The sequence below is a fragment of the Mobula birostris genome, chromosome 32 (assembly GCF_030028105.1).
Source record: "Mobula birostris isolate sMobBir1 chromosome 32, sMobBir1.hap1, whole genome shotgun sequence".
Taxonomy (NCBI): Eukaryota; Metazoa; Chordata; class Chondrichthyes; order Myliobatiformes; family Myliobatidae; genus Mobula; species Mobula birostris.
In genome coordinates, this window is record NC_092401.1 from 15,851,683 (window position 1) to 15,866,287 (window position 14,605).

A 14,605-nucleotide genomic window follows, 5' to 3' on the forward strand; every position below is an offset into this window, starting at 1 on the left:
ATAATATTAAAGAGAATACCAAAAGTTTCTTGAGATACATAAAGTGTAAAATAGAGGCAAGAGTGGATATTGGACCATTGGAAAACTATGGGGGACAACAAAATGGTGGATGAACTGAATTCAGTCATACACTAGCAGTATGGTGGAAGTTCCAGGTGTCAGGGGTCATGAAGTGTGTGAAGTTACCATAACTAGAAGGAAGGTTCTTGGGAAACTAAAAGGTCTGAAGGTAGATAAATCATCTGGACTAGATGGTGTACACCCCAGGGTTCTGAAAGAGGTAGCAGAGGAGATTGTGGAGGCACTAATAATGATCTTTCAAGAATCAGTAGATTCTGGACTGTTCCGGAAGGCTGGAAAATTGCAAATGTCTCTCCACTCTTCAAGAAGGGAGAGAGGCAGAAGAAAGGAAACAATAGGCCAATTAGTCTGACCTCAGTGGTTGGGAAGATGTTGGAGTTGATTTTTAAGGATAAGGTCTCTGGGTACTTGGGGGCACATGATAAAGTGGGCCATAGTTACCATGGTTTCCGCAAGGAAAAATTTTGCCTGAGAAATATGTTGGAATTATTTGAAAAAGTAACGAGCATGATAGACAAAGGAGAATCAGTTGATGTTGTGTACTTGGATATTCAGAAGGCCTTTGACAAGGTGCCACACAAGAGCTACAAGCTACAAGCCCATGATATTACAGGAAAGATTCTAGCATGGATATCTCTTCTCAATGCGTTTTGTATTCACTGTTCTTCCGAAACAGTGTGGTTTCCTCTGCCTCCGTTGGAGGATTCCGCCAGCCTATTCCTAGTACTTAGCATGCATTCATGCCTTGCCAGTACTCTAGTAGCAAACACGGACTGGCTATATTGTGTGGTGATCCTTTGGGTGCAGCTAGAGATGTGAGCCAAGATGCCACTAACTAAGGAAGCTTGATCCTCAAAAGTCTGCTGCTCTTGAAACCGAAATAAGGTGCACTAAGGAACTAATGGAAGTATTTTTGGGGCCATCTGTAATGACTTTTACAATGTGTTTGAGATTTTTCAAGCAGCGTTATGGTGATTGTTAATGCTCTGTAATATCAAGAAAACAGCAAAAATGACTTTTTAGCTATATCCAAAATAGTTTGTTCTCATGATATTACTTGCAATGTTTCATGAGTTAAACTATTAATTTTATAAAATACTGCAATATAGGCTTGCTCATAAAATGAAAAATCTGTGGATTAAAGGGTAATAGTAACGATACAGGATATACTTATGGGCATAAAAAGGATGATGTAGTAAATAGTTGATTCTTGGACAGGAATGGTGAGTAGTGACACAGGTAGTAGGACTCCATTACTAAATACATATTACTAATTGGATGAACAAAGAACCATTTCAAAATGTGCATAACTTTTAGTCTATTCACATTCTTCTTACTCTTCCGTAGTAAATAACAAGAAGGATGTGAACAGACTTAGAGTATAGATCGGCTGGTGAAATAGGTGGTTGTATGACAGATGCATTCTTTGCTACAAACTGGTACATTTTGTTGGGGAAATCTAGGAAAGCAGTAGAATAAAAGATTCAGGAACTGAGAGGTGCAGGTATGTTTTGGGCACAGGTATGTGAAGGTGACAGGGCTGGTTGAGGAAACAACTAAAATTTGGAACCTGGGCTTTGGCAGTCATTTGAGTACAAAAGAAAAGAAATGATGTTGAATCTCTACAAAGCTATAGTTTATTTGCAGCTAAAGTAGAAATTTAGTGTCCATTTTTGCCAGAGGTAAGAAACCTTAATTGTATGGACAGCCTGTGGATCTTGGATCTTTCTCTAAAGAATGGAGGAAATGAAGAGGTATTTTTGTAGATGTATTCAAAATTAAGATGTGCCCAGACAGAATAAAACCAATCATCTGAGAGCTGAGAACCAAGAATACAGATTCAAGGCAGTAACCTTGTGGAACAGTGATCAAAGTAGATTGGCTCATGCCTTTAGAAATGAAAATAAACTGATAAGTGAGGGACAAGAGAATTGCAGGGTTATGAGGAAAGGACAAGAGAGTGGTGGTGAGTGGAATGCTTGTGAAAAGAGCTGACATAGATTCACGAGTTCATACTGTCCTGATACCATGTGATGATTTTGTGACTCTGCATTCAAGGTGAGATTTCTGCACAGGCCTTTTACTACTCATTTGGCTGACCAGTTCTTGTCTCCCTGCAGTATTTCACAGTTCTAGTAGCCAGGTTAGCAGATGATCCCCAGAATTTTTTGTTTGTTTCAGTTCCTAAAATCCAGATTGCTGATTTTTTTTTTATCATGGCCCTATTTTCTGAAGCTTCTGTCCTTAACTATCTGTGAATTCAGAAGTTTGATTTTTGTAGAAGCCTGTTGTAGACTTTAGGTAAATTTTGCATTGTTTTAAATTTGTCTTTCTGTGTCATATAGTTTAGTCAAAAACAACAACATAAAATGATAATTAGAAAAGGGTGAAAACTATAAAACTATTAAATAAATTATTTAACATTAAGTTAAATGTTTTCCTGTGATAACAAACATGGTAACTTTGCACTAAGTGGAATGCCGATTCCCTCCAGACTTCAGGCTAATGCCAGGAAGGCTGGATCAGAAATAAGCTGGACAAGAAGTGAGTTGATATTTACCTTATTAGCTATTATACAGAACATTATCAAGGCAATCAGACAATGTGGACATCTTAACAGAGACAGTCCTGACTAGATTGGAGAAGTGAAAGGCCTTCTATTAGTTTACCCAACCAGAGTTTGGGATGCTTCAACATTCACCAACCAGACCACAGGTGAGTAAGCACTTTCCTTAGATGAGCTTCATACCTTAAAGTTAAATGAGTAGGGAACCTCTGTATAGGTTTTCATGGAATTGGAGTCTACAGTGATGGCCTTTTAAACTTTATGGACTGAATTATTGGTAAAAGTTGCTGGTGAACGCAGCAGGCCAGGCAGCATCTCTAGGAAGAGGTACAGTCGACGTTTCGGGCCAAGACCCTTCGTCAGGACTAACTGAAAGAAGAGCGAGTAAGAGATTTGAAAGTGGGAGGGGGAGGGGGAAATCCAAAATGATAGGAGAAGACAGGAGGGGGAGGGATGGAGCCAAGAGCTGGACAGGTGATTGGCAAAGGGGATATGAGGGGATCATGGGACAGGAGGCCTAGGGAGAAAGAAAAGGGGGAGGGGGGAGAAAACCCAGAGGATGGGCCAGGGGTATAGTGAGAGGGACAGAGGGAGAAAAAGGAGACAGAGAAAAAGAATGTGTGTATATAAATAAATAACAGATGGGGTACGAGGGGGAGGTGGGGCATTAGCAGAAGTTTGAGAAGTCAATGTTCATGCCATCAGGTTGGAGGCTACCCAGACGGAATATAAGGTGTTGTTCCTCCAACCTAAGTGTGGCTTCATCTTTACGGTAGAGGAGGCCGTGGATAGACATATCAGAATGGGACGTGGAACTAAAATGTGTGGCCACTGGGAGATCCTGCTTTCTCTGGCAGACAGAGCGTAGGTGTTCAGCAAAGCGGTCTCCCAGTCTGCGTCGGGTCTCGCCAATATATAGAAGGCCACATCGGGAGCACCGGACGCAGTATATCACCCTAGCCGACTCACAGGTGAAGTGTCGCCTCACCTGGAAGGACTGTCTGGGACCCTGAATAGCGGTGAGGGAGGATAAGTGCCAGGAGGGAGATCGGTAGGGAGGGATGGGGGGGATGATTGGACAAGGGAGTCGCGTAGGGAGCCATCCCTGCGGAAAGCGGTGGGGGGGGGGGAGGCAAAGATTTGCTTAGTGGTGGGATCCCGTTGGAGGTGGCGGAAGTTACGAAGAATAATATGTTGGATCCGGAGGCTGGTGGGGTGGTAGGTGAGGACAAGGGGAACCCTATTCCTAGTGGGGTGGCAGGAGGATGGAGTGAGAGCAGATGTGTGTGAAATGGGGGAGATGCGTTTGAGAGCAGAGTTGATGGTGGAGGAAGGGAAGCCCTTTTCTTTAAAAAAGGAGGACATCTCCCGCGTCCTGGAATGAAAAGCCTCATCCTGAGAGCAGGTGCGGTGGAGACGGAGGAATTGTGAGAAGGGGGTGGCATTTTTGCAAGAGACAGGGTGAGAAGAGGAATAATCCAGATAGCTGTGAGAGTCAGTAGGCTTATCAGTAGATAAGCTGTCTCCAGAGATAGAGACAGAAAGATCTAGAAAGGGGAGGGAGGTGTCAGAAATGGACCAGGTAAACTTGAGGGCAGGGTGAAAGTTGGAGGCAAAATTAATGAAGTCAACGAGCTCAGCATGCGTGCAGGAAGCAGTGCCAATGCAGTCGTCAATGTAGCGAAGGAAAAGTGGGGGACAGATACCAGAATAGGTTTGGAACATAGATTGTTCCACAAAGCCAACAAAAAGGCAGGCATAGCTAGGACCCATAAGGGTGCCCATAGCTACACTTTTAGTTTGGAGGAAGTGGGAGGAGCCAAAGGAGAAATTATTAAGAGTAAGGACTAATTCTGCTTAACAGAGCAGAGTGGTGGTAGAGGGGAACTGGTTAGGTCTGGAATCCAAAAAGAAGCGGAGAGCTTTAAGACCTTCCTGATCAGGGATGGAAGTATATAGGGACCGGACATCCATGGTGAAAATAAAGTGGTGGGGGCCAGGGAACTTAAAATCATCGAAAAGTTTAAGAGCGTGAGAAGTGTCACGAACATAGGTAGGAAGGGATTGAACAAGGGGGGATAAAACTGTGTCGAGGTATGCAGAAATGAGTTTGGTGGGGCAGGAGCAAGCTGAGACAATAGGTCTGCCAGGACAGGCAGGTTTGTGGTTCTTGGGTAGGAGGTAGAAACAGGAAGTGCGGGGTGTGGGAGCTATATGGTTGATAGCAGTGGATGGGAGATCCCCTGAGTGGATGAAGTCAGTGATGGTGTGGGAGACAATGGCCTGGTGCTCCTTAGTGGTGTCATGATCGAGGGGTAAATAAGAGGAGGTATCCGTGAGTTGTCGCTGTGCCTCGGCAAGGTAAAGGTCAGAACGCCAGACTACAACAGCACCCCCCGATCGGCGGGTTTTATAGTAAGGTTAGGATTAGTGCAGAGGGAGTGGAGAGCAGCGCGTTTGGAAGGAGTAAGGTTGGAATGGGAACAAGGTGCGGTGAAGTCGAGACAGTTGATGTCCTGTTGGCAGTTAAATAAAGAGATCCAGAGCAGGCAGAAGACCAGAGCGGGGTGTCCATGAAGAGGAGGAGGGTTGAAGACGGGAGAAGGGGTCATCGGTGGGGGTGGAAGAGTCCTTGCCGAAGAAGTAGGCTCGGAGATGGAGTCGGCGGAAGAAGAGTTCCGCATCATGGCGGACGCGGAACTCGCTGAGGTGTGGGCGAAGAGGGACAAAGGTGAGGCCCTTACTGAGGACAGAGCGTTCTGCCTCAGACAATTGAAGGTCAGAGGGGATGGTAAAGACCCGGCACGGATGAAAGCTGGGAACAGAGAGGGGAGACTGGGGGTGTCAGTGAAGAGGGGAGGGTTGGGGTGAGAGGAAGATAGAGCCTCTGAGGGCCCAGGAGCTGACGGTGGGATCTGAGGGAGCCCGGGTTGCAGGGTGGTGGTGAGGGAAGGGGAGACGGGAGTCACAATAGTGGCACAGAAAGACCCAGCCTGGAATTCAAGGCTGGAGTCACAATAGCAGCACATAAAGACCCGGCCTGGACACAATAGTGGCACACACTAAACAGTGCATCCACTTTGACAATTTTAAGTTTAAATTAAACCTAGTTATCAAGATTGAGTTAGATTAAGGTTGTTTGTGGAATTGGATTAAAATGGCAAAGGATAGCTTCAAGATGTCTTGGGAAGTGATTCATTGTTTTCACATTTGGTTGACATGGGAAGAATATCCCCACTCTGTCAAACTAAAGTTGAAGATGGCATTATTAAACAAAAAATATTAAAAGTTTCAAAGATTAGCTGTCAGTCTGAGGATGTGGAGAATTTTAAAAGCTAGCAAAGGACATTATTTTAAATCATAGGAAAAAATATAAAGTGAGCAAAACAAAAAGGCAAGTTATTCTACATACAAAATAGGAGAGGTAAAACCTTTGAGGATGTAAGAAGCAAGGACACTGCAGATGAAAATGGTGAATAAGGAAATGTCAATGACTTTAAGCATTTTAGAGTGCTTTGTATGAGAAACACAATTGGCATGCAGTTGCGGAGGATAGTCAGATGCATGGAATATTTTTCTTTTTGCAAAAGGGGATTGATACCTAGAACGTACTGCCAGTAGAAATGGTGGAATTGATTAAAATGAAGAGGAATTTATACAGGCACCTACTGTCGATAGGCAAGGCATTGAAAGGTATGGTCCTAATGTGGGCAATTGTCAATGATAATAACCCTGATTCTGAATTGAGATTAGTGAAGCTGAGCAAAAAGGTCAGCGTGGACGTGTGTGTGTCGAGGGGGGAGGAAGGTGAAGGGCCCATTTTTGTGTTGAGGACTCTGACTGTGAAGGGGGATCTAGTTAATGCAATATAATTAGATTTTCAAATGACGTTAAATAAGTCAGCAGATAATAATGTTGTTGCAGAAGTTGAGAGCTTGTGGGACTGAGGTGATCATATTTAGCATGGATACTGGATTGGTTAACTGGTAGAAAGAGAGACTAAGTTTAAGCAGTTTAGTTTCAAGTTAATGATTTACAACAAGGAGGGTATTTCTGATTAGTGTTTGAGCTATTAACAGTATGTTACTAACTATATACATATTACAGCAGATTTATTTCAATTAGTCATCAGTACATGAGTCTGAACGCTGCTGGGAAACACTGTCCATTCTTAACTGTCCCTAACTCTTGATGCCATCTTCTCAGTATTAGCACTTATCCACTGAATAAGAATAAGAGCTTGGCTCTGTTAAAAACATGTTTCCTAGCCACCTGTGGAGTGAAGTTTTTTTACTGATGCTCTCGCACCTGAACTAACTTGGCACAAGCCTCAAAAATAGAAAATGGTACAAAAGCAGGTATAGAAGTAAGGTGCATCAAGATAATCTCTAGTTCCCTTCCACTCTAAGTCATAAAATTCTTTTTGATAAACTCTGACCCCAAATATGCAGCAGCCATCTTTGGCATGAAGGTGTGTGTAGTGTGGAAATATTTCAAAGCACTTTGCATGGGTGTGCAGCATCTATGGAAAGGAATAAAGAGTTGATGTTTTGGGCCGAAACCCTTTGTCAGGAAGGGGGTGGAAAGGAAGAGGGTAAGAATCCAGAATAAGAAGGTTGGGGTTGGGTGGGGGAGTGGAGGGGAAGGAGTGCAAGCTGGAAAGTGATAAGTGAAGCCAGGTTAGGTGGATGGGGGAAGCGGGGGATGAAGTGAGAAGCTGGGAGATGATAGATGGAAAAGGGCTGGAGGAGGAGGAATCTGACAGAAGAGAGTGGACCCTGAGAGAAAGAGAAGGGGCAAGAGGGGAGCCAGAATGGGGAATGTGAAAAGAGAGAAGGGGGAATGGGGTAAGAACACCAAATGATATATGTTAGATTAGATGAAGTGCAAGTGAATCAGTGGTTCACGTGGAAGGACTGTTTCTGCTCCTGGATAGAGGAAATAGAAGAGATTAAAACAACTTTTGCTATTCATTGTGATAGTATTGTAGTGTGTGGAATGGCCACAGAATGACACTGGATAAGGGAATAGGGAGCTATGAAAATAACACTCTCCTCAAAATGTTTTGAGAGAAGGAGAATGGGTGTCTGATGTTAGAATATTGTTGGTGCAAGCAGAAATTGTGAATGATGGCCTTTTGGATGGAGAGACTGGTGGGGTCGATATTGAGGACCAAGGATCTCTTTCCTTGCTGTGTCCAGGAGGGAAGGGGTTGAGTGCAGATGTGCTGCAAATAGATGCAATGTGGTCAAGGGAACTGTCCATTATGGCAGGATGGAAACAAGGGTCAAGGATAATCTCAAGTCCATGTTTTTGTGATGATCAGTATCATTCATAATACTGCTTTAGATTCAAGTTTTCAAAAGAGATTGTTTTATAATTTTATGTTTTATCTTTCTTAAAATAAAATATCAGTTCTATTTTTCAGATGATGGGAATAATTTTGGGGGCTGGTGTGGCAGTGGTGCTGATTGCCTCCACCATTCTCATTATCCATAGGCGGTTGCAAGAGAGAAGTAAGTATGACTGCAGTTCAAAATGTTCTATTACTGTTTGTTCTGTTATGTTCTCATCTCTGGTTGATACTTCAGTGTTATCTGTAGTATTGCACCATCTTCCCCATTTTGAATTTTTGCTCGTGTGTAAGCAGTGTCAGAACTTTCATTTATGAAAATCATATTCAGAGGACCTATTCAGAGACATAAAGGAGTCCTGACTTAACTGGAGTCTCTGGGAATCAGGATACTGAGTAGTCCATATCCAAATACAACAAGGCTTGGACAGTATTGAGGTGTACAATAATAGGTAGCAGGTTACAAGAGAAAATCTTCAGATGCTGGAAATCCAAGCAACACACACAAAACTGGAGGAACTCAGCAGGCCAGGCAGCATCTATGAAAAAGAGTACAGTTGACATGCTGGGCCAAGACCCTTCAGCAGAAAGAGGAGTAGAGTTAAAAGGTGGATGGAGGGGAGGGAGAAACACAAGGTGTTAGGTGAAACCAGGAGGGGGAGTGGTGAAGTGAAGAGCTGGGAAGTTGATTGGTGAAAGAGAAACAGTGCCAGAGAAGGGGGAATTTAATAGGAGAGGACAGAAGGCCATGGAAGATAGAAAAGGGGGGAGGAGCACTAGGAAGAGGCAATGGGCAGGCAAGGAGATATGGTGAGAGATGAAAAGGTGATGGTGAAGGAGAAGTTGGGGGGGGGGCATTAGCGGAAGTTTGAGAAATCGATGTTCATGCCATCAGGTTGGAGGCTACCCAGAAGGTGTTGTTCCTCTAACCTGAGTGTGGCCTCATCGCAACAGTAGAGGAGTGTTCCGAATTGTAATAACATCGAGCTATTATTAAACAGAAACTGAACTGGGGTAGCCATGTGTACAATGTAGTTAATAGAACACGATTAGGACTAGCAAGTAATAGTGAGCAATTCTTCTTTAACCGCCAAACCTGTCCATGTATAGTGTTCAAGTCAGGAGAGTGATGGATCACTGCAGCTTTAACAACACTCATAAGCTGTTGAATTCTGATGTCCTTGTTCTGTAGCTCTTTGGAAGTTGAGAATGAAGCATAAAATTTGTTGCTTACAATCATTTATTAAACTTTACAAGAACAGAGAAGACAAAGGCAGGAAGATGAAGCAAGAGGGAGAGAGAAAGTGACCCTAATAACAGGGGAAAGAGACCAATCCAGCATGGTTTGGCCCTCTTGTCCTAGTTTGTTAATTCCATTGAAGTTCCATAGACATTCCATTTAAATTTGATTGTTTAAATCAGGCATTGAGATAGTCCTCATTCAGGAATACAATACCCTCAACTGTAGCCAAGTTGTTACAAAAGCAACTGAAAACACACTGAACAAATACATGTAAATAGGTAATGATATAAAAAAAATGCAAAAAGGCATAAAAAAGTTAAACTACATAGAAAATAACAATAATACAGTCTAATCCAATGTACCTCCCTTGATTCTAAATCATACATATAGAATCATTACATTTAAAATTCAAAGGCAGGAGAATTTGTGGTACCTATGTTAAGTATAAAATAATGAAAATGCACCCACTATGGAAATATTAAAGGATATTCATAAATTTATGTCATTGCTAAGTAATTGGCTTTGTAAGTGGGCACACTTGCGTGAGTTTGAACTACTCTATTAATTGAATTGAATTGACTTTATTACTTACATCCTTTGAGTAAAAATGTTTATGTTATGTCCGTCTAAATATGCAATGTGCAATTTATAGTAATTTATAATAGTATGTACAACAGTATAACATAGAAATAGAGTTGTGTCAGCATGAATTAATCAGTCTGATGGCCTGGTGGAAGAAGCTGTCCCAGAGCTTGTTGGTCCTGGTTTTTATGCTGCGATACTGTTTCCCAGATGGTAGGAGCTGGAACAATTTGTGATTGGGGTGACTCAAGTCCCCAATGATTCTTCGGACCCTTTTTACACACCTGTCTTTGTTAATGTCCTGAAAGGTTGGAAGTTTACATCTACAGAAGTGTTAAGCTGTCCACACCACTGTCTGCAGGGCCTACAATTGAGGGAAGTACAGTTCCCTCAATAATCGCCTTTATATAAGTAAACAAGATATAAATTATGATAAGGTGTATTAGGACAAATAAATAGGCTCGGATTGAGTAAACTAGCTTCCAAGACTTGAATGAATCCAGTTGAAGAAATCTCATCCATCATATTGAAGCATTTTAGCTGTTTGTTTATGAATATCATCGGCCAAATTAGTTATGTCTTCAGACTTATCAAGTATGTAAGTACACACTCCTTGCCTATAACTACATGTTACCCACCCCCCCCTTAACTGCCAAGGCCTAATGCCATACGATTTTAAAGACCCACCTTACGCATGGTTTCTATTTCAAAGTGTATGGTATACTGTATATTGACATACCCAACAACAAGAGGCATTAACAGCATCAGCAAATTCATGTGTTACCTGCAAGTATACATTGAGTCATCTCAATTGCACATTGCGAGTAGGGAAAATTGGCAAAAATATAACATCAGTGAACAAGTTCCATTTGGTTCAGTAGTTGATGACTCTGAAGCTTTTCTGGCTGGTGAGTGATTTGCTCACTGTAGCCTAGCAGCATAGACACTGAGTCAGCGGTTACTCATACATTGAACACAGTGCTTGTCCTTATCAGCTTGCAGCGGCCAGCATGTATCTGCTTCTTTCACTACCAAGTTACTAATTAACAGCACTTGATAAGGACTTCCCCATTGAACTGTCTGTGGTTCTCTAAGCAACACACATAAAAGTTGCTGGTGAACGCAGCAGGCCAGGCAGCATCTCTAGGAAGAGGTACAGTCAAGTCCACACTCAGGTTGGAGGAACAACACCTTGTATTCCGTCTGGGTAGCCTCCAACCTGATGGCATGAACATTGACTTCTCAAACTTCCGCTAAACCCCCACCTCCCCCTCGAACCCCATCCGTTATTTATTTATATACACACATTCTTTCTCTCTCTCTCCTTTTTCTCCCTCTGTCCCTCTCACTATACCCCTTGCCCATCCCCTGGTTTCCCCCCTCCCCCTTTTCTTTCTCCCTAGACCTCCTGTCCCATGATCCTCTCATCACTTTTGCCAATCTACTGTCCAGCTCTTGGCTCCATCCCTCCCCCTACTGTCTTCTCCTATCATTTTGGATTTCCCTCTCCCCCTCCCACTTTCAAATCTGTTACTAGTTCTTCTTTCAGTTAGTCCTGACGAAGGGTCTCGGCCCGATACGTCGACTGTACCTCTTCCTAGAGATGCTGCCTGGCCTGCTGCGTTCACCAGCAACTTTTATGTGTGTTGCTTAAAATTCCAGTATCTGCAGATTTCCTCCTGTTAGTGGTTCTTTGTTTTTTTTAAATCAGGACCCATTAATCAGGAATCAGGATGTGTCCTCCTGTTGGATCACTCCAGGCAGCAGAAATCTGTTCAGAAGCAGACTGTACAGTTTGGAGTAACTTACACAATATTTAACAACACTATCTGCCATAATATGTATGTCAGCCTCCATGAGATGAAGAACTCCCAGCACTGGCATTGGATGCCCTGTTACCACCTCAAATGGACTTAGTTTAGTTTTCTTGTTTGGGGTTACTCTGATGCCTCAAGATCATAGGAAGAGCCGTAGGCCATGGTATGTCTTCCTTGAGACACTAAGTCAAAATTCAAGGTATATTTATTTTCAAAGTACATTTATGTTACCATATACAACCCTGAGATTAATTTTCTTGCGGGCATACTCTATAAATCCATAATAGAATAATAACCATAATAGAATCAATGAAATATGCATCAACTTGGGTGTTCTGCCAGTATGCAAATTAGAACAAACTGTGCAAATACAAGAAAGAAAGAAAAATAAAAAAAAAAGCAAAGAAATATTACGAACATGAGTTAGAGCCCCTGAAAGTGAATTCATAGGTTTGGGGAACATCTCAATAATGGGGCAAGTAAGTTGAGTGAAATTTTCCCCTTTGGCTCAACAACCAGTCAGTCCTTGTTTCATGATTCCATTCATTTGTTTGACTTGTCCCGATGACTCTGAGTGATGTGGGTGATGAAAAGACTATTCTCTGTGCATCAGTTGATATAATTCCCAGTGAAATGTGTTCCTTGGCCAAAGTCAATGTGACACGGCGATCCCCATCTAGGGACATAGTCCTTGATCGGAGGTTTCCCTGTGTGTGTGGCAATGGCTTTTTACTGGAATGTTTTCCACCCAACTGGAATATTTGTCCACAGAATTTGTCTGAATATCCTTGACACGTTAGTAAAGAAATGTAGTCCACTTGTAAATGTAAAAGTGGACCAGGTGGGACAGGAGCACTTAATTTTGGTAGCTTTACCACTGCTCCTGGATTTGTTTACTGGCATATCATGTATCTTTCAAATGTTTGTCAAGCCAGTGCCCTGAACTTTGGATTCCACAACCACTGGGAGAATCTTGTTGATCATCTTTCCCACTCCAATGTGTCCTAGGGAGTGTACCTGCTGTGCCAAATAAGGAAGTAACATTTTTGGAGCTACTAGCCTATGACCAATGCAATATCTCCATGCTCCATCACTGTTCAACCTAAAACCACTTTATCTGGTTAGAGCATCGAGCTTGCAACTCGCGAATATCTTGTATGCTTGTCTGTGTTATAGAGTCATACTTCGTTTCCATAGCGTCAATTAGTACATGTGTTCCCAGTACACCTTTTAATACTTCGACATATTTTACTTCTTTTGCTGCTTTTACCCATTTCCATCTGCTCATTTGCAATTTCATCTGTGAATGCATTTGCACGGCATTTCATTGTAGTCATTTTGGAGTAGATTTTACATTTTAATACAGCAACTTCTGATGCCAATTGTATGATATTCACAAATTCTTGTTTTAGTTGGCCATTCTTCACACAAATTCCTCCAGCTGTACAAAAAAAATCCCCTTTCTCTCCACAAGTTTCCAAAATCATGAACAACTCCAAAACCATATTGACAATCAGTGTAGATATTAGCTGATCTTTCTTCTGCCACTTTCCAGGCTTCAGTCAGAGCTTTCAGTTCTGCCTGTTGTGCAGAGGTACAGGGAGACATGTTTCTTGATGAAATTTCAGCTTCAGAATCAGCGGCCCATCTAGCCATTGAAATTCCCCTGTCAATCATTGAGGAGCTATTGGTGTACAGGATCACATCTTGGTTCAATAGAGGCATTTCTTTGCAATAATTTACATCTTCATGGCATTTTATTATTCTTGCACACTCATGGTTGTCATAGTCTAACAAAACAAAATAGTTAGTTGTTGGCTGTTGGTTCACTTACAGAAACTGTGGCTGTTGACTAACAAACAATGACTGTTGACCTGTGGCCTTTGGCTGTTAATCAACAGGTAACTCATCTACCTTTAATGATCTTATTCAGATATTGATATCCCGTTCCACTATGGATAGATTGGAACATCAACTCACTCCAGTTCAGTTTATCATCATCACCTTCTTGGCAGTACCTAGTTTCAATCTATCCATAAAAGTTAACTTCAAGGGACCATCTGTTAAATCCTCTGTTATCTTCATCTATTCACGGAACTCCTGAATAATTTAACCACACTGTCCTTTAGCATTCCTCATATTCAGAAACATCCTCAAAAATCTTTTGTTTGCAATCAACTACTTTCCTCTAATCAATCTATATTTGGGCCTGTTCTATATTTGGACCTTAAGCTACCATGTTGTCAACTCTCTGAGAGGAACGAATTTCAGAATTGTGTACCGCATACATACTTTGAATCTTTGAGTCAACTGTCTGATTTGCTAAGAAGACAATAGTAGCCAAAATTTGGCTGCCATCATATGGGTGCAATTTGTATATGTTCTCAAAATGTTGAAGCTCAGTCCATGTCTTCAAACTTATTTTCTTAGGATGTAGAACTTCTTCCAACCATTTATCAGTCTTTGATGGTTCAGGTGGTTGATGAGAACCAGCTGTCTCTTTTCATAGTTCTGTCTTCAATACTGCGTGTCTTTATTTCCTTGGTCTTTATTGGAGCAAGCCATGACACAGCTGCCAATCCTATTGTTAATAATATCATATTTATTTATATTTATATTTGTACTTGCACAGTTTGTTGTCTTCTTCACTCTGGTCAATCTTCCATTGATCCTGTTATAGTTACTATTCTATAGATTTGCTGAGTATGCCCGCAGGAAAACAAATCTTAGGGTTGTATGTGGTGATACATATGTACTCTAATTTTAAAAAATGACTTGTTTGCTTACTTTGTTGCATCACTGTCATTGTCATTTGAGTCAGTAGAGGTCACTGTAGAGTCCATGTCATATCCATGCTGTAATTCGTTGGAATTTGCGCAATGCACTTTGATTTTGTTACACGTAATTGTTCAGTTAAAGTAAAAATTTGCTCATTAGATTTTTTTACTGTCCCTACTATACTG

General features: G+C 41.8%; 1 protein-coding gene across 8 annotated transcripts in view; it reads left to right on the forward strand.

Annotated features, from left to right (window-relative positions):
- Window positions 1–14,605, forward strand: part of pnpla6 (patatin-like phospholipase domain containing 6) — a 196,591-nt gene that overhangs the window by 33,936 nt on the left and 148,050 nt on the right. For 7 of the 8 annotated variants that reach the window (XM_072248096.1, XM_072248099.1, XM_072248098.1 and 4 more), the window contains one exon: window positions 8,076–8,163. The exons of the other annotated variant lie outside the window; for it this stretch is intronic. In XM_072248096.1, coding sequence (XP_072104197.1) covers window positions 8,076–8,163 — 88 coding nt within the window. The remainder of the gene's footprint in view (window positions 1–8,075; window positions 8,164–14,605) is intronic. 8 annotated transcript variants of the gene reach the window in all.